Raw genomic sequence first — 19,847 nt, 5'->3', positions numbered from 1 at the left:
CCCCTTTATGTTCAAAATAAACAACTATATCATTACTGCTTGTGTTTTACTTCAATTGCACTATACTTGCAATGTAGATGTACTTGGAAAAAGTCAGTACATCAAAGCTACTATAAGAGTTTTGAAAATTACAGTTAATGTTTCAGAAGAAACCCACTCAGGTGTGCAGGTTCTTTATCTTTGCATTAGAAGATGGAAAAACAGCATCCTTGCTATGCTTCACGTTTAATCAGATTCTCCTATATCAGTGCATAAAAGCTTCAGAACAAATCAATCTCAACCAAGAACAGTTCATGTTAGAAAAAATTAGAATAAGGGCTAATAATTCTACATTCAGCATGTCTGAGAAAGCATTTTTGGCTATTACAAAAGTTTATTTAACAAAAAAGCTCAATATGAAAATGCACACAATCTGATTTTTATATTGTAGTAAAACAGGTACTATGGAGAGGGGACATGTGGAAGCAGTTGATTCTTCTGATGAACACATCCATTGTTTATACTCGTTCTAAGGCTTCTAACATGATGATACTATTTCCTCGTATTACCTAAAAAGAAAATTTGAAAAGAACATAATTTATTTGCCAGACATCAATGAAAGGATTTTCACAAAATCATTAATGGTTTTTCAGTATTAAAGATCAGTTTGGGGCGCCTGGGTGGCTCCGTGGGTTAAGCCGCTGCCTTCGGCTCAGGTCATGATCTCAGGGTCCTTGGATTGAGTTCTGCATTGGGCTCTCTGCTCAGTAGGGAGCCTGCTTCCCTCTCTCTCTCTCTCTGCCTGCCTCTCTACTTGTGATCTCCCTCTGTCAAATAAATACATAAAATCTTAAAAAAAAAAAAAAAAAAAAGAACAGTTTGTGGGGCTTTTTTCAAGCCGCAGAGATACTGTCTTTTAATCATGACAAGTCAGTAAGCGTTTTTAACCTTTTTTTAAAAGATTCTTCCTCCCTCCCTCCCTCCCTTCCTTTCTTTCTTGACAGACAAACAGATCACAAGTAGGCAGAAAGGCAGGACCCTGAGATCATGACCTGACCGAAGGCAGAGGCTTTAACCCACTTTAACCCACTGAGCCACCCAGGTGCCCCCAGTAAGCCTTTTTTTTTTTTTTTTTTTTTAAAGATTTTATTTATTTATTTGACAGAGAGAGATCACAAGTAGACGGAGAGGCAGGCAGAGAGAGAGAGAGAGAGAGAGAGGGAAGCAGGCTCCCTGCGGAGCAGAGAGCCCGATGCGGGACTCGATCCTAGGACCCCGAGATCATGACCTGAGCCGAAGGCAGCGGCTTAACCCACTGAGCCACCCAGGTGCCCCTCCCAGTAAGCCTTTTTAAAGTAAGATATATACTTTTCTTGGATTTAACAAGACTAACAAGTACCCTTTTGGGAATGCTAAGTCTTCAATGATTCACTTCACCTTCTGAACTGCAGTACTCAAATAACATACCCATCTCTGTCCCAAGGGATCCGTAAGTCAATGTGAAAAATGTACAGCGGAATGTCAGTTTAGGGGTATAAGATCACTTAGAGAACAAACCAGGATGTAAACTATGAAAAGTATGCTTTCTGAAGATGGAATTTTAGTTGGGTCTTGGAAATAGGGCAGAATTTTGACAGGAAGGTAGAACTCTAAACAAAATTGAGATGAAAAAGTGTAAGGGGATAAAGAAAGAATCGAATTTGAATGTAGTAAAAGGTTATGATGGGAAATAGGAAACAGTTTGTACCCAATCTTAGAAGGCCTCAAACACCAATGTTAAGGTACTTGGAAGACATCATGAAACCGATAATAAGCCAATGAAGTTTCACAGCCAAGGGAATAACCATTATTATTATTTTTTTAAAAGATGTTATTTATTTATTCGACAGAGATCACAAGTAGGCAGAGAGGCAGGCAGAGAGAGAGGAGGAAGGAGGTTCACCACTGAGCAGAGAGCCCGATGCGGGGCTCGACCCCAGGACCCTGAGATCATGACTTGAGCTGAAGGCAGAGGCTTTAACCCACTGAGCCACCCAGACGCCCCGGGAATAACCAATATTTTAATGGGAGACAGCTTATGCGCAGGAAGAGAAGTTATAAAGAAAAGGTCCTAGAAGCACAGTGCCTAATATAGTAGCCATTCCATAAATGAGGACAAGGAAGGATACTCATGAGCATAGGCGAAATAAATGGCTGGAACCAAGTTTAAGATGGGTAGAAAAGTAAGTTAAACTAGAAGGCAAGGAGGCTGCAAACATAAGGAACCCCTGGTGCACTGTAGGTCATACTGTAGCCAAAGATCAGGTCAAGTAGAGCTGGAAATGAGAGATGAGGAAATAGTAGAAATGGAGGCATTCTGAATAAGATTCTAAGTAGAGCTATGCTTGTAGGCAGCTGGAGTAAAAACAAAAAACCCCACCAAAACTTATTTTCTCCCCTCCATTCTATCTGCTTTATTTATTTAATATATACACTGTTATTGTCCTCCTCACCCAAATGTCATTACTATGAGAGCAGGTGCAATAACCCCAGTGCCTAAACGGTGGGAGGCATACAGAGGGCTCAGTAAGAACCTGTTATGTAAACAAATGACCCTGCATATTTACTGCAGCTGACAGAAGGGAAAGGAATAGGACAGGTGGAACAGTGTCTTGGGAGCCTGGTAGAAACAAACAGCAATGGTATGATGAGGTGGTGGTAAAGGGCAGCATGAAGAGAAAGCAATGCCCTGAAAATGATGGTGGAGACTGAAGGAGCCTAGAGTTCTCTAAGTTAGGGATGGAAATGAGAGCTAAACAACAGCACAAAATAGTTCTCAGGGGTTTAATTCTTGGCTTATTTGCAAAAGATGGTATACATCACATCTCACTGATCAAAACAGGAAAAACTGCTACCCTTCTTTCCTCCCTCTCCCTTAAATGTGTCCACTTCTGACCCCAGAAAGGGGAGGGTGGCAGAGAAGTTATTTTAGATAACTAACATTTTCAGATCTGAGGCTTTTGGGGGCATTATAAAAAAGACAAAATAAAACACAGTGACTTTCATCAATATTTTCTAAAATAGCAGGTACTGCACGTGTCTTTGCATACCACATATTACATGCGTAAGGCTAGTGGGTGGACACCTCTGCTGTATAGTAATCTTCCTATTTTCTCCTTGTGTTTAGGCCTAATTCTCCAAATCAAACTGGAACCATTAGGTCCAGAATTCCATAGTACTCCTTTTGTGTTTCAGTGATAGTTTTTACAAAATGCTGCTCAGACTTTGTCTTTTGAAAGGGCACAGCTATCTAATAAAGAATATAAACCTAAAATGGAACTATAGAACCACAAAGCTAGTGAGAACCCCTGAACTATGCAGCATCTTAATACAGAATTTTTACTATGTTCTTAGGGGAACTCTGGGGTGGAGTGAAATCTTAAAGGAATAAGACAGAAGTGAGGCCAGTGACAACAACGGGGATGTTTCACAGGAAGCCAGTTGAGACATCATTAGATAATCTCCCAGCTGACAGGGCCCTCATACAAACTATTTCCCCCTCAGAACACACATTTTTTTTTTTAAGATTTATTTATTTATTTTAGAGCACACAGGTGGGAGGGGGAGTCTTAAGCAAACTCTGTGCTGAGCAAGGAACCCCATGCAGGGCTCAGTCTCATGACCCTGAGATCACAACGTAAGCCAAAATCAAGAGCCAGAGGTTTAAATGAATGTGCCACCCAGGCGCCCCAGAACACACATTCTTAATACTACTCTAAATATAACAGCATTACGTAATTTCAATGGCCTCAATGGGTCACTGATTTGGACAAGGAAATAGCAAAGCCAGTGTACAGTCTCCTTTGCCAAACAGCTTGTGAAAACAAAACTGTAACCCATTTGCTTTTCTTCCAACCTCAGAAAAAACATTCTTGCGTTTCCTTTAAAATGTCTTTTTAGGGATGTCTGGGTGGCTCAGTCAGTCAAGCATCTGCCTTTGGCTTGGGTCATGATCTCAGGGTCCTGGTATCAAGTCCTGCATTGGGCTCCTTGGTCAGCAGGAAGACCACTATGCCCATTGCCTGCCACTCCCCCTGCTTGTGCTCACTTGCTCTCTGTGACAAATAGATAAATAAAATATCTAAGACAAACAAACAAAAAGCCCTTTAAAATGTCTTTTAATTGGGGGCACCTAAGTGGCTCAGTCAGTGAAATGTTTGCCTCTTGAATTCGGTTCAGGTCATGATCTAAGGATCCTGAGATCAAGCTCTGTGGGAGCACCATGATGGGTGTGGAGCCTGCTTAAGATTCTTGCCCTCTGGCCATCCCCCCTGCTCTCTCTCTCTCAAAAAGTCTTTTTATTAAGGACAACTAATATGTTGTCATTATTCTGTTTTTTCTTAAAGATTTATTAGAAAGAAAGAGCATAAGTGTGCAGCTGGATGGCAGAAAGAGAGAAGTAGACTCCCTGCTTAGCAGAGAGGCTGATGTAGGGCTTGACCTCATGACCCTGGGATCATGACCTGAGCCAAACACTTAAATCACTGAGGCACCCAGGTACCCCCCATTATTTCATTTTCAAAATGTTAACTCAGCTGCAAGAATTACTGCCTACTAATACAAACTTTTTTGGTCATACAACAAGCATCAGAGGCGGAAGAGATGACTGGTTATGAGCACCTACTTACATGATAGGTAATTTCTGTATAAAGACTAAGCCCATTAAAATTTAGGGGGAAAAGTCTGAGAAAGATCCATTATCTAGGTTCAATTCCTTCTCAGATAAAATTCCAATTAGTGTCACGTAATTCTCTGAAAAGTTATCTTCCCAAATTAGAACTTTTAGATATCAAAGTCCTTCTTCAATATTTTTAGCAAATCTGTTGAGACAGAAACTAAAAACATAATTTACCCTCCCCTAGAATAAGATTACTGAATTTGTAAAAGGAAAGGGTAGAGAGGAATCATGGGGTGTGTGTGTGTGTGGTGGTGGTATTTAAAAACCATTTTTTTTTTTTAATTTATTTGACAGACAGAGATTACAAGTAGGCAGAGAGGCAGGCAGAGAGAGAGGAGGAAGCAGGCTCCCTGCTGAGCAGAGAGCCCGATGTGGGGCTCAATCCCAGGACTCTGAGATCATGACCTGAGCCGAAGGCAGAGGCTTTAACCCACTGAGCCACCCAGGCGCCCCTTAAAAACCATTTTTAGAATAACCTGGCTGCTAATGATTTGCCCATAGTTTTGTTCCTTTTCAATGGAAGCTCAAGGATAATGTCCCTGAAAGGAAGGTCTATTTGCATAAAACTTGGGGAGGTGGGGTGGAAGCCTCATATCAAGGGATTCTCCAAGCTGTTTTTCCAGCCCAGACCACTGATTTGGTTTTCTTTCTTTCTTTCTTTTTTTTTAAGATTTTAATTATTTGTCAGAGATAGAGAGCATGCACAAGCAGGCAGAGGTGGAGAGAGAAGCAGGCTCCCCACTGAATAAGGAGCCTGATGTGGAACTCCATCCCAGGACCCTAGGACCATGACCTGAGCTGAAGGCAGTGGCCTAACCCACTAAGCCACTCAGGCATCCCACTGATTTGGTTTTTGAATGAAAATGCATTTGAAAGGAGCAATAACATACATCTTGGAAAGAGTGATTAAAAAATTGTGAGGCCACAAAAACAAAACAACAAAAAAACCAACCCCCCCCAAAACAAAACAAAACAAAACAAAACCAAACAAACAAACAAAAAACACCAGGCTAACAATCAGACTCTTACTACCTTTTTTTCTCTTACCACATTTTAGAGATCTTTATGTTCAGTGACTTCCTAAAGCAAAGTTTCCTTTTTGATTTACTTTTCCCAAGAAACTGGGGACTTACTAAAACTTAATGGTCACATTGTCCTGTGCTGGACAAAGAGTGGGATTCAGTCTGGGTCTTGGAAACAACCATCAAATCATTCAAAGACTACAGGCCTCTATTATAAAGCTCAAAAATGATTTCCTACAGCTGTTTCAAGTCCAAGGCACTCAGAGGGTTCTGCTTAAGATTCAGATCTAACCTATAGGTAACTGGGATACTATCACAGTTGAATGACTACCATATGTCAAACAAAATGGGATATGGAAAGTCTGACTTTACCTGTTATTTGCCTAATTTCAATTTAATCCAAGACTTTAATAGATAGGAAATTAATCCTTATTTCAAAATATGAAATCTCTAGGAGAAAGCTTCTATCTTTACTTACCACCATTCCAATATTGTTCTGTTGCCCACTAGTTGCCATCTCCACACATTCATCTATCACAAGATTCATAAATGGATCGAACCCCCGTAATATTCCTTGAACATGTCTGCCACCATTTAATTTCACTATAAAAAGGGAAAAAGTAGTTTAAAACTGACCAATAAATATCAACTACTCATTAAAAATTAGGTGGAATAAAACCCAGGTACTTGAGAAATATAATCCTATCCTTACTTTCTGTCAAGCAATGGGCTAAACATTTCACATTTACTTCCACATTTAAACTTACAAAAATCCAGGCTGGGGCGGGATGGGTAAAACAGAGGATGGGGATTAAGGACTGCACTTGTGATGAGCACCAGGTGTTGTATGGAATCACTGAATCACTATATTGCACACCCGAAACTAATACAACACTTTATATTAATTATTTTGGAATTAAAAAAAAGGGTAAATACAAAAAAAAAAAACTTACAAAAATCCTATCAAGTATAATTATCCTAACTTTTCACAAGGGAACTGAAGTACAGAGCTTCTTAAAAAACTGGTTCAAGGCTATATAGGTAATGTGGGCTATAGCTGGAATTGAAAGGGAAGGCTACTTGCCCCTGTAGCCCAGGTCTTTACCCCTACTATCCTTCTAGCATTGTATAGGTCAGAGTTTTAGTTCTGGTTCAAGTCCTTTGTTCTTAAAGGAAAAAATGTTGATATATTTGCAACTATCACAAAACAGGAAAATACCATTAATTTTGTCTAAGTCAGGGAAGGCTTAAAGGAAATCATGAAAAGTCCAAAAGTACTGTGCAATTTATTAAATATCAGAAATTAGGTATATAAAATTGTCTGCATAGGATTTTGATAAACCTCCTTAATTAATGGGTGTGAATTAGAGGTTCTGTGTGACTTAAATTTTTGTGAAGTTGTGCCAAACATGATATACTGCCAAGACACATGTAGAAAGCAACCAATTAAAAATAAAAAACCCCAAGAAACTTACATGATAATTTCTTGTCCATAAATCTGAAAAAGCAAAAAGGGGTACAAATTACATAACTGATTAAAAAAAAATTTTTTTTAAAGATTTTATTTATTTATTTGACAGACAGAGATCACAAGCAGGCAGAGAGAGAGAGGAGGAAGCAAGCTCCCTGCTGAGCAGAGAGCCTGATGCGGGGCTCGATTCCAGGACCCTGGGATCATGACCTGAACCGAAGGCAGAGGCTATTTAACCCACTAAGCCACCCAGGTGCCCCCTGATTAAAAAATTTTAAGCACAAGTAAGCATAAAATAGGTACAGTCAATAGAATTTGCTAAAACTGCACAATAAAAATGATGAAATTTAAAATAGTAAAAAACTTGTATTCTTGTAGAGTAGGGAATAATGGGCTACCTTATTTAGCACTTACACAATGTAATTTGGGAAGGGGCAAAATAATAAAAAGTAAATCTTAAAAAAGATTATTTTTAAAATCTCTACACCTAACATGGGCTCACAACCTAGAGATTAAGAGTTATACGCTCCACTGACTGAGTCAGCCAGGACCCCTTGATGACTGGGTTTTAGAGCCGTAACAGAAAAACAATGATCTGTTTATATTTCAGTTATTACCAAAACCAAACAAAGTTGTGAGGAAACTAGAAGGTAATCAAACCATATTCAACTCAATAGCTATTTTATTTTATACTTGAGACAATAGAGTGTTACTTTAATATTAAGCATCACACTTAGGTGTTCAAGATATTCCTCAACACGTATTTTTTAGCAAAATAAATACATATTTTGAATCCTTAAAAAATCTCAAACAGGGAAATCCCATCTCAGTAGGGCATTATGGAAATATTAAGCCACGTAATCAAACCAGTCTTGATTAATTAAACTAGTTACAGGCTAGAAAATATGAAATGCCATTAGTTTTTTTTTAAAGTTTGAGAACATGCATGTGTGCACAAGTGGGGAGGGGCAAAGGGAGAGAGCATTAAGCAGACTCCCTGCTGAGTGTGGAGACTGACAAAGGGCTCCATCTTACCACCCATGAGCTCATGACCTGTGCTGCAACCACGAATGGGACGCTTAACCAACTGAGTCACCCAGGCACCCCTGAAATTCCATCCAATTTAATGTGTAACAGTTCACGGGAGAATTAGAAGACATACCCCCGGGGCACCTGGGTGGCGCCCCAGTTGAGCACCTGACTTGGTTTGGCTCAGGTCACGATCTTAGGGTTGTGAGAAGGAATCCGACTTAGGGCTCTGCGCTCAGAGTGGAGTCTGCTTGTCCCTCTCCCTCCACCCCTCCCCTCACATGTGCTCTCTAAAATAAATAAGTTAGGGGCACCTGGGTGGCTCAGTGGGTTAAAGCCTCTGCCTTCAGCTCAGGTCATGATCCCAGGGTCCTGGGATGGAGCCTCGCATCAGGCTCTCCTCTCAGCAGGGAGCCTGCTTCCCTTCCTCTCTCTCTGCCTGCCTCTCTGCCTACCTGTGATCTCTGTCTCTCAAATAAATAAAACCTTTTAAATAAATAAATAAAATCTTAAAAACCAAAACAACAAAAAAAAGATATATAATCCATTTTAATATGATTATATACAACACAGCAAATATAACACACATGAACTTATTCAACCCTTATGATGACTTTGTAAGTTATGTATTGTTACTAGAACCATTTTACAGATGAGGAACCGAGGTTCAGAAAGATTTAATTATCCAAAGTCAGAGAGGAGGTGAGGAAGTTTGAACAAACGCAAATGGTTCAGTTTGGCTGGAGAATGGGGGCACTCCATTAGCGTGTGTAATACCTGGCACTTGGGTTTCAGATGGAAGAGCTTGAATGCTTTGTCAAAGAGCCCGAACTTTATCATTCAGACAGTGATAAATTATTAAGGCAGAGTCTGGTTACTGGCAAGACCACTGTGGCAGTGATTTTTAAGAGGTGGGATGGAGAATCTGGTTAGGTCTGGGTATCTCAACCTCGGCATATTAACATCTGGAGCCAGGTAATTCTTTGTTGAGGGATGTCCAGTGCACTGACAATGTTTAGCAGCATCCCTAGCTTCTACTTACTAGATGCCTGCCAATAAAACCAGACTCCCTCCCTTCCAGTTAATAACCACTGAGTTAAGCTAAACCAGGCGAAGTGTATAAAGAGTAAAAGGTATTTGTGAGAAATTAAAGGAAAAAAACCCCTAAGGTCATTTTGGAGGCAGGTCCCAAAGGATTTCACCATACGTGTAATCTAGAGATAAGAAAAATATTAAAACTAGGTTCGTCCTCTGAAATTCTCAAATATCTGTTAACAACAACAAAAAAAGTATCTGTTAAGAAACAAAAAAGGAAATCTAAGATTACAAGCAGACAATGTTCTTTCATTAAAATATAATTAGCATTTCACCAGTTCTTGAAGAATCCAGAAGACACTTCTAAGATTTTACCAGCCCGTCAATAAAAGAGTAAGTTTAGATCAGCATTTTCAAAATAATTTCTATTTTTCTTACTGTTAGACTTACGATTAGTAATTCCTTAAGGGATCCGAGTAAAATATACATGGAGTTTTTGCACAAAAAATGCTTTGATACAGATGTGCATTTAAATGTAAAATTAATTTTTTTTAAAGATTCATTTTTTTGAGTGAAAGAGAGAACAGTGGGGAGGAGCAGACGGAGAGACAAACACTAAGCAAGACTCCAAGTTGGGCTGAGAACCGGACATGTGGTTGATCTCACCACCTTGCCATCATAAACTGAGCTGAAACAAAGAGTTGGATGCTTAACTGACTGCACCACGAAGAGCCCCTAAATGTAAAATTATCAAATATGACCCTTTTCTTAAGTCTGACTTCTCTATGAGGCTGGTAATAAGTGAACTATACACAGGCCAGATGACTGTTTCCCCAATCGATTCCTGAATCAGTTTTTCATAATTTGTTCTATCCATCTACTACGTGCAGAATCTACAATTACACGGTATAAACGAAATAGAGAAATACTTAGGCATCCAACATGTTAAGTTTAGTCGAGTCTTTAAGGAAGTTAAAGCTTTAAAGTAGGAAAATCCTATTTGAGATTTTTTTATTGGGCGCAGAAAAAAAAATCCCGTTTTCTCTGATAAAAAAACGAACGTTCTCACACAGCTCTGTTAACAGAGCAAGAGCTCACGTGACATTCAAGTTTAACTTCAGCACAAGAAAGCAACAGAAAGGAATGGGATTTCTAAATTAAAGCTCGAAGAAAACAGCTACAAACACACTCTAAGATTAAGGTGGCTTCTGAATCCTCACCTACTATTAAACACTTCCATTCCACCCATCTTCTTAGTTCTCTCCAGAACTACTCTCCAGCCACCCTACCTAGCACTTAAGGCTATTCAAGCAGTCCAACAAAGGATGGCACTCCAGGGTCTCCAAGCAAGGAGGGAGAGGGAGTGCGTGGGGGTCGGGGGACCGGGAGATGCACCCAGGAAGGCGAGACAGCAGAACAGAGGCGCCTCTTCTGCCACTGGGAACTATGTCAGGCCAACCAGGGCGAAACGAGACGTCGGCGAGGGCTTCACGTACCGAGGCGCGAGACCCTGTCGGGTTCTCGGCTGCCTCGGGCCGGAACACGCACGCCAGGCACACTGCAGATAATGGAGAGGATCTAAGGAACTCAACGCACGCAGAGAAGCCGCCACCTGGACCTTTCACATACTTACTTTTTCAACTCGGGCGGGTGAGCTTTGCTCATGGCGTCTACTCGGCGAGCTCAAAGATGCCTCCAAACTGAATTCGTGGAGTCCCTCGCGCTCCCGCGGTAGGCCCTGCGTTTCGCGTCTGACGTCATCGACCCTGTCAGCCAATCAATTCTCGGAGGAGTTCACATTTCGCCTCGCGATACTTTGGGGGCGCCTGAACTTGTCGATCGATCTTGTGTTTCCGGTTGCGTCGCCACCCACTGGCCTAGATGGGGTTAGGGGTGGGACTAGTCATCTTCTCAGTTCCGTTTCCTCGTTTGTAAAATTGACTTAGCGGTTCCGTCTCTAGTCTCTAAGCGGAGCTGGTTTATCCCTCTCTCTGTTGCATTGCCTTGGTTGTCTTCTTCATATATACCGTGAATACAGGTTCTAGAGGACTGGGCCTCTTAATAGTTCTTTGGCACGTATTCCCACATATTGTCACGCTAAGCCTAGGGTTCCAAGAACATCTTTCGTGACCTCTGGACACCAGATTAGTAGGGTGAAGTTGCTTCAGTTTCTAGGAATTTGAATCTTGAGTGTATTCCCTAATGACAATCCTCCAAATCTTGTAACACTGCCTCCAGAACCCCACTTGATGTACCGTGCTCCAATATAAAAAACGTAATGATCTCTAATATGAGATACTCTTGACTTGAAAATCAAGTGTAAAAAGTGAATTCCAACTTGTTCCCACTTAAGTTACCCAAAAGAGGCGAATGCATACGTACGAATAAAATACAACTTGGGATTATATAAGATTTAAGTCACAATAGTAAAGCCATTGTGATTCTAATAGGGGATGATTTTCTAAAATTCGATTCATTCCTAATGTTCAGGAATGGCTCCATTTAAATACGAATGATAGTAAAGACTTAATTAAACTCATTACATAGTTGATACTCTCTTGACACTCAAAATCTTAAATGTTGCATTTTCTTAAGAGGGATCATTAATTACCCTTTCCACCTCTTGCTGTTAGTGTTGAGTTGAAGCTAGAATCCTGAAATGGATATTGAATTTTTCTTAGCCTTACAGCAATTTTTCCCCCTCACAAATGGACTTTAAGTCATTGTGCTGTAGCCTGACCTCAGTTTTCCTGCATTTGAATCATAGTTCATAACTAATTTACTCTTAATTTTTTTTTTTAATTTTCACTCTTCATGACCTCTTAAGAAGCTTATTTCACAAACTACAAAGAGAAGCATCCTAAGAAAGTTGTATAGTCACACCCAGACATAAGAAACATAATAGTGGAGGAAAAACTAAACCTTATTTATTTTTTAAAACTGAACCACTAGGAAAATATATCACAGCCTTGAAACACCAAACACAGGCTATATTATCATTTCAAGTAATAAGTTGGTAAAAAGACAATAAGGTCCTTATCAAAATGAAAAGGTGCTAGAGCTGGGGCAGAACACTGCTTGCTGCAAAGGCCCTAGGCAAAAGTGGTGTTTGGTAATGGAGGGGGGCTTTCCCTCTTTTCCTTTAAAGGAATCACAGCTCACCCGATTCACCTACTTGTTCTGCTTTGACCTTCTGGTTGCCAAGGGATTGTCCCAATATGGCCATATTATTTGAGGGGGCAAAATAAGCAATACTGAGTTTAGGCTTTCATTCCATTCTGTTCTATAAAAACCAGGTTTTTCCAAATCCAGTATCTAATAACTTGAAATTAAGAAGACAACAGTTCCTCCTTCAGTGTTCATTCCTGGATACTTGTATATAGTGCAATCAAAACCCCCTTTCAAGGAAGAGTGTCACTGCGAGATTGTCCTGTTGTACTCTAGCAGACAGCCTCAGGGCCCATCACAGCAGCCAGTGAGAGGGAAGATCTGCTTCCCATACCCAGTGTAACATCGCCTGTCATGTTTTTACAGGGTCTCCTACCTAGCTGGAAGATGTAATGGATATTTCAAGAAAAGCATATCCATATCTTGATGGCCAGAAACAGATATCCACAAGAACTGTTCCAAGTTCTTAACTCAACTACCCCTCCCAACTCCACATCTTAAATCAACTTCATGCCCTTATATATAAAATAAAACCAAGCAAAACAAAGACCCAGAAACCTTTTCTCCCTTCTAAATTAGTGACATTGTGGATTTTGTTTTACAGCTTATAGAAAAATGATTTGGTGATCCTTCTGGTAAATAGGAAGTTGGCAACAAACAGAAACATCTTTGCTCACACCACCAGATCATAGGCAGATTAGGAATCTGCCAGCCTGTTGTTACCTGTGTACTGAGAAGAATCTGGTATCTTGGAGGTCAGCTCTGGCTTGGTTCAAGGGAGATCCCTAGTGCCAGGACAAGCATGTGAAATTTAGGCTATCAAAAACTCTCCTGTGCCATCTCTGACCAGTTTTTTTCAAATTTTAGCACCAGTTTTTTCCATTTCACTTTTTTAGGTTCGAAACATAAAGGAACCAGTGTCCAGAGGCAAGTGACATGGGCCTCAAACTTGCTGCCATTGTTAATTTCTTCATAAACTTCATTTAAAAGACCCAAACTCCCATTTCTTCTCAAATGGATTCCTGCCATGAGCTCTGATGGCCAATTGTGAAGACCTCTATTTCCCAATGGACAAGAGAGACTCCTTCATCTTCTTGGTCATGGTCGGGATGAGGTGCATGTGGTCATCCACACACTTGGTCACACAACTCTCCAGCTGCCGCTTCACCTGAAGCTCTTTACTTCCTGCATCTATTGAATCTTTGGCTTTGTCATTGCAATGCATGGTGCATCGGGCAAGGCGGTCCTGCGGCAAGAAGGAAGAAGGTAGAGAAGGCTGAAAGGCTGACCTCCATTTACCAAGTGCCTACCATGTGCTAGGTCCCTTGCTACATATTGTGGCTTGACATATATAATCTTGATCAATTAAAGGGACACTATAGTGCAATTAACCAAGATTATCCTGACTGAAATAGAGGGTAGCATCAGGAGGGTCCAGAAAAAGCATGATAAGAAAGCAGATGATTAACAGAATAAATGATACAGAAGCCCCCTCCAGGAAGTGGGAAGTAACTAGAGGCTGCTGTTGGTCAGCTACAGTTAAGATTCTTTAATACCTGTCCTTGCTTTAGAAAAACACTCAACAAATATTTACTGAGTGTCTACTATGTGTCAGGTACTCTCCTAATGCTGGGGAATATAACAATGAATAAAACAGATAAAGTTCTTGCCCTCATAGAACTTACATTCCAGTGAGGGGAGATAGAAAAAATGAGGGGAGATGTTGAAGCAGCTGGATATATGAATATGGAGATCAGGAGTGAATTTTGTCTAGAGATGAATGAATGTAAGAGTTGTCGGCCTATCGATGATATTTATAGCAGATATTTATAGCTATGAGACTAGAGAATTAGATTGAAAAAAGGTCCAAGGACAGCACTAGGCATTCCAATGCTCACAGGCTGGAGGGGAAAAGGAGGAAAGGAGCCCAAGGAAGGATGGCCAGGGAAAGAGGTAGAAAACCAGAGTGAGGTATCTTTTCTTTTCTTTCTTTTCTTTTTTTTTTTTTTTTTTAAGATTTTATTTATTTATTTGACAGACAGAGATCACAAGTAGGCAGAGAGGCAGGCAGAGAGGCAGGCAGAGAGAGAGGGGGAAGCAGGCTCCCTGCGGAGCAGAGAGCCCGATGCGGGGCTCGATCCCAGGACCCTGGGATCATGACCTGAGCTGAAGGCAGAGGCTTTAACCCACTGAGCCACCCAGGCGCCCCCAGAGTGAGGTATCTTGATGCCCAACTGAACAAACTGTTTCAAGGAGGCGAGTGATCACTGTGTCAGTGATGCAGACAGGCTGAGTAAAACGAGGGATGAGAAATTACACTGGATTTAGTTCCATGGAGGGGAGCCCCCGAGAGCAGTTCTGGTGAGTGGAAGAGTAAGCCTAATTGGAGAAGACTAAAAAGTGAACAGAAGGAGAAAGTTATACAGCAATTCAAGAATCAAAATGTCGAAGACCCTATTAATAAAATTAGCTGTCAAAATGAACACAAAGAAACCTCTCCGGGTTCAGGATCTTGGGTAAGTCAGTCCTTTGCAGTGTCAGTGATTTTGAAGAATTCCATAGAGCAGAATGTAAAAGTTGTATATTAGCTACAATTTCTCCCATGTGAACAGGATCTCAGGCTTCAAAAAACTGGTTCAGAAGTGGGCTCTGCTTTCTCCAACCTCCAGTCATAGAAAGGGAATAAAATGAAGTTGCGGCTACCCTTTTCTCCAGAAAGAGATACAGTGGATACCTTTTGCTCTTAGTGACCTCAGAGGGGCTTGCGAGGAAGGCATCAACGAGTCAGTATTACTACTCCTTCACATAAATGACTGTTCTTTAGTGACACGGGGGCTGCCCCCTAGGTGTAGCAAACAGGGGTCGTTCTGGGTAGGTGTGTCCACAACAGGATGGCAAGATACTGCTCCAATCTGCATCTCTTCATGACTAGCCTACTCCACTTCCCTGGGGATTCTACTAGCTTAAAATGAATGAATACATGTCTTAGGAGGCTTTACACTATACAGTATATATATTGTATTTTGTGTCTATGGGAGGGAAAAGGCTCTTGGTCATGAACTCCTTTTCACATCATTTTGTCTCTGGAAATACTTATAGCACTCAACCTCCAGGAGTTTTTCCCAAATTTCAAACCCCATAAAGACTGCCTGGCCACAAGACTGTCCCAAATGTTAAAAGAACCCCATAAAGACTGCCTGGCCACAAGACTGTCCCAAATGTTAAAAGAACCAAGACGCTAAAGCCAAGAGTTCTGAATGAATGCTTGTCATCTCTTGCAAAAAAAGAGCACCATCAAGGCGTGAAGTCCTCTGCCTGGGGCATTTCTCACCTGGAACTTCTCCAGCTCACTGGTCACCAGGGCCTGGGCTTGAGCCAGAGGCGCATGGCAGCGTTCAATGCACTGGTGCACCTGCTGCATGGACGCCTGGCTGTCCTCACAACAGCTGGCACTGCACCGGAACATGAGGCCCTGGGGACGGAGGGCAGAGAGAGAGAGAGAGATAGGTGAGGCGGGAAAGCCTCTGGGACAGAGATAATCATGGAGTGCAACAGAGGAGCATCTCTATTTGCACCTCTCCTAACAGACATCAGGAACCTAAAACCACACATGGGAAAAGTATACTCGAAGCCTAGCAGAAGGTTCCATGGCCTTCTTGCTGCTAGCTCATTGGCACTTGTTGCACCGTAGACTGGGTGGACGGAGAAGGTAGCGGTGGGTCAGAAGTCAAATTCTGAAAACCAGGTACCTATGCCACTCGGCTCAGAGGTCAGCAACCTCTAGCAATCTGCTTTCCACCAGGGGGCAACCGATCCATTAATCAATGACTCAAGAAGCGCTGTAACAGAAACCCCACAATTTGGTTAGGGAGGCAGGACCAACAGCCACAGACCATTTAGGCGATCAAAGCACAACGGCTTACAAACCAGCGCTGTGTGGAGCGACACTAAAACCGGCATGACATGGCCACTGAGGAAGCCAAACGCTTTTGACTTTCCGGTGTTTCACCTTGGCCGTGCCCTTTCTGGGCCTCCGCCTGCTCACCTGCCGAAGGGGCAGCGCTACACAGGAACGCGGGGAGGGGGTGGACACCGAACGCCTCACACCAAGGGCATTCTAACGCTGGTCCGGGGTCTAACACCCCCTCCCCGGAACTGGCCTGGGGGGAAAACAGCTTTGCGCGTGGGGAGGGAACACAGATTTCATCCACTCGGCGGAAGCTCCAGGACTTCTGAGGGTGAGAGGTGTTTCCGAGAGCGCGGCGGCAACCCCAGGGACGCCCCGACTCGGGTCTGCGGAGAGGCGGGCAGCGGCGCGCCGCGGCTGCCAAAGGAATCGAGGACTGCCGGGACTCCCCGGCCTGACCCCCGCCCGCTACCTGCATCTTCCTGATATTCTCTCTCTCCAGACTCTTCACCATGGAGTCCACTGCCTCCTGTACCCGCAGCTGCTGCATCTCCGCCATTGCGACTCCGCGCTGCACACTCTCCGCGCCGGCGCCCACATGGAGCCCGGCGTTCGGCCCGCCCCCTTGCTGCGGCGGCCGGGGTCACCGCCACTCTTCCCCGCCCACGCCGCCGCCTGGCGTCGGAAAGGAGGAACTGCATCCAGCCTCCCTGCTGTGCCCCCGCCTCTCCATCAGGCATGCAGGCGTCTGCCCCTCCTCCCCTCCTGGCCCCGCCCCGCACCCCCTGCTGAACCTGAGCCCCCCCCCCCCCCCCCGGGGCTGGACAGGGGAGCTGGGAATCACTGTCTCCATCCTGTCCTTCCTCCTTCCCTGTCTTCCTTCAGAGTCTTAAAATAATATTTGACATAATTAATATCCAGATCAAAGCGCAAATCTTAGTTATATAGCTCGAGGATTTTTAACAAACCTTGCCTTTTCGTAGTCAGTCTTCCCTTTTCTCCCCCTTACTCCCCTACCCTTGACCTCAGGCAACAACTGATTTGCTGTTACTACAGATTAAATTTTCCTTTTCCTTAATTTCATGTATGTACGTACAATCGACCCTCGGACAATATGAGGTTAATGTGGGATTGCGGCCCTGACCTCCACCCCCAGTGGAAAAATCCCCATATAACTTTTGAATCCCCCAAAACTTAAACTAATAGTTTATTGTTGACCAGAAGCCTTATTGTTAACAGTTGATTAAGATATTTTGCTTGTTTTATGTACTATATACTATATTCTTATAATGAAGTAAGCTAGAGAAAAGAAAATATTAAGAAAATCCTAAGAGAAAATACATTTGTAGTACTGTATTTATTGAAAAAAAAAAGTCCCTATATAAGTGGACTGGTGTGGTTCAAACCCATGTTGTTCAGGGGTTAATTGTACTTTTTTAAAAATTATTATTTTATTTATTTATTTGAAAGAGATCACAAGTAGGCAGAGAGGCAGGCAGAGAGAGAAGGGGGGCTGAGCAGACTCCCTGCTGAGCAGAGAGCCTGATGCCCTGCGGTTCTCCGATGTGGGGCTCAATCCTAGGACTCTGGGATCAAGACCTGTGCCGAAGGCAGAGGCCTTAACCCACTGAGCCACCCAGGTGCCCCTCTATGTGTGTTTTTAGGATTGTGTCCCTCTTACACTGCTTTAGCTACTCTCACAAGTTTGGAATATAGTTTGCTCAAACATTTTCTAATTTCCATTACGAACTCTTCTTTGATTCATCAATTATTTAGAAGTGTGTCTCTTAATTTCCAAGCATATGAATATTTTTAAGATAACTTTTCCTGTCATTTGGAGAGGCGACTGCATTAACGTTATCAAACATTCTCTGCCTTTTGAAATTTGCTGAAATTTGCTTTAGGACCTCAGAAAGACTTTTCTAACTGCCTCTCCACAGCATATGCTCCTCTGTCATGGCTTCTTTTCACACCCTGTATTGATCTGTGACAGTGCTCATCACTACTGCTCATTACTTGTCCTGTGTTCTTTTTTCCCCTAGATTAAAACCTCTTCGAGGACAAGGACCATGTTTATCTTTTTCATTGTTCCCCCTCAATTCTTTTTAAAAAATACTTTATTTATTTATTTGAGAGAGAGAGAGCGTGCGAGAGCAGGAGATATGGGTGGGTCAGAGGGAGAAGCAGACTCCCCAGTCAACAGGGAGCCCCACTCAGGACTCCATCCTGAACTCCAGGACCAGGACTCGAGCTGAAGATAGTCCCTTAACCACCAGAGCCACCCAGGCACCCCTGCTCTTCCTTAATTCTTTGTGTTTGGCGTATACTAACCTATTAGTAAAGATTTGTCTAATGAATGAACACATTTATTTCATTATAGAGGTATTTAATAAAAAATATTTGGAAACCAGACAGAAGCAATAATAAATTGAGAAATTAAAAATTTTAAATCCATAGGTACTACCCTACTATTCTAAATGCCATTGTTGGGATTTTTCTTAAATTTTTTGGATTGAACACGATAAATATTTCTTTATTGAAAGATTTTTATTATTTATTTGACAGAAAGACAGAGAGACGGCACAAGCAGAGGGAAGTAGCAGGCAGAGGGAGAGGGAGAAGCAGGCTACCCACTGAACAGGGAGCCTTATGTGGGGCTTTATCTCCGGACCTGAGGATTATGACCCAGGCCGAAGGCAGATGCTCAAACCAACTCAGCCACCCAGGTGCCCCTAAATATTTATTTCTCATAAGGGCGGCTGGGTTGCTCAGTGGGTTAAAGCCTCTGTCCTCTGCTCAGGTCATGATCCTGGGGTCCTAGGATGGAGCTCCGCATCAGGCTCTCTGCTCAGCGGGGAGCCTGCTTCCTCCTCTCTCTCTGCCTGCCTCTCTGTCTGCTTGTAATCTCTGTCTGTCAAATAAATAAATAAAATCTCAAAAAAAAAAAAAAAAGGAAGGAAGGAAGAAAAAAGGAAAGAAAACACTTGAGTGAGTCCTGGGATGGGGGCTGGTAGACCCTCAGGTGGTGAAGCAGTCCAAGAGCTGACTTTGTAGAACCCTAGATTGGTAACCAGAATCCAGAGAGATGATGACTGCATTGTAGGTCCAGGTAGAGAGGTCCTCAGGAAGCCTGAGAGTATCTTTCCCATGGAGCTACCTAATGATTTCTCAGCAGTGGGGAGAAGCACAGAGCCCACAGTTAGAGAGGCAGAACTGGGCCTGGACAAATCTTGTCACCTTGACTTTGGACTTCTGGCCTCTGGAACTGTGAGCCATTTCTGTTGTTTAAAGCCACACAATTTGTTGTGCTTTGTTACAGTAGCCTTAGGAAACAAATGCACACATGAAATAATATTTAGCATTACTAAAAATTTAAGAAATAAAAAATAAAACAAATCAGTGTTTTTTATAGTACTGTTAAATTTGTTAGATATCAGAATGAAACCAATTGTAGGTAAGAATGAGAGAAGGGACGCCTGGGTGGCACAGTTGGTTGAATGTCCAACTCTTGTTTTTGGC

General features: G+C 42.3%; 2 protein-coding genes across 3 annotated transcripts; both read right to left on the bottom strand.

Annotated features, from left to right (window-relative positions):
- Positions 1-341: 341 nt before the first annotated feature.
- Positions 342-11,003, bottom strand: SNRPG (small nuclear ribonucleoprotein polypeptide G). 2 transcript variants are annotated; one of them, XM_032873693.1, is made up of 4 exons: positions 10,887-11,003; positions 7,194-7,216; positions 6,197-6,321; positions 342-548 (listed from the first exon to the last, which is right to left on the bottom strand). In XM_032873693.1, the coding sequence occupies exons 1-4, from the start codon at positions 10,916-10,918 to the stop codon at positions 498-500; spliced, it is 231 nt and encodes a 76-aa protein (XP_032729584.1). In that variant the 5' UTR covers positions 10,919-11,003; the 3' UTR covers positions 342-497. The 2 variants fall into 2 exon arrangements, with proteins under 2 accessions (XP_032729584.1, XP_032729585.1); XM_032873694.1 differs by lacking the exon at positions 7,194-7,216 and having other exon boundaries at positions 10,887-10,905.
- A 1,152-nt stretch (positions 11,004-12,155) lies between these two features.
- Positions 12,156-16,965, bottom strand: FAM136A (family with sequence similarity 136 member A). Its single transcript, XM_032873691.1, has 3 exons — positions 16,801-16,965; positions 15,753-15,893; positions 12,156-13,667 (listed from the first exon to the last, which is right to left on the bottom strand). Exons 1-3 carry the CDS (start codon positions 16,885-16,887, stop codon positions 13,479-13,481), a joined length of 417 nt encoding a protein of 138 aa, XP_032729582.1. The 5' UTR covers positions 16,888-16,965; the 3' UTR covers positions 12,156-13,478.
- Between the last annotated feature and the right edge of the window lie 2,882 nt (positions 16,966-19,847).

This window comes from Lontra canadensis, unplaced genomic scaffold (assembly GCF_010015895.1).
Source record: "Lontra canadensis isolate GAN:19392208 unplaced genomic scaffold, GSC_riverotter_1.0 scaffold50, whole genome shotgun sequence".
Classification (NCBI taxonomy): domain Eukaryota; kingdom Metazoa; phylum Chordata; class Mammalia; order Carnivora; family Mustelidae; genus Lontra; species Lontra canadensis.
Note: the sequence above shows the minus strand (reverse complement) of the source record. Positions and strands in the feature narration are given on the sequence as shown.

What these genes read in the sequence shown, in the direction of transcription:
- FAM136A (XM_032873691.1), bottom strand. Translation starts at nt 16,887, where the DNA reads ATGGCGGAGATGCAGCAGCTGCGGGTACAGGAGGCAGTGGACTCCATG. An exon ending in AGAATATCAGGAAGATGCAG is followed by an intron (nt 15,894 to 16,800) that starts GTAGCGGGCGGG and finishes CTCCGTCCCCAG; the next exon opens with GGCCTCATGTTCCGGTGCAG. An exon ending in GTGAGCTGGAGAAGTTCCAG is followed by an intron (nt 13,668 to 15,752) that starts GTGAGAAATGCC and finishes TTCTTGCCGCAG; the next exon opens with GACCGCCTTGCCCGATGCAC.
- SNRPG (XM_032873693.1), bottom strand. Translation starts at nt 10,918, where the DNA reads ATGAGCAAAGCTCACCCGCCCGAGTTGAAAAA. An exon ending in TATGGACAAGAAATTATCAT is followed by an intron (nt 6,322 to 7,193) that starts GTAAGTTTCTTG and finishes CCCTTTTTATAG; the next exon opens with TGAAATTAAATGGTGGCAGA. An exon ending in AGAACAATATTGGAATGGTG is followed by an intron (nt 549 to 6,196) that starts GTAAGTAAAGAT and finishes TTTTCTTTTTAG; the next exon opens with GTAATACGAGGAAATAGTAT.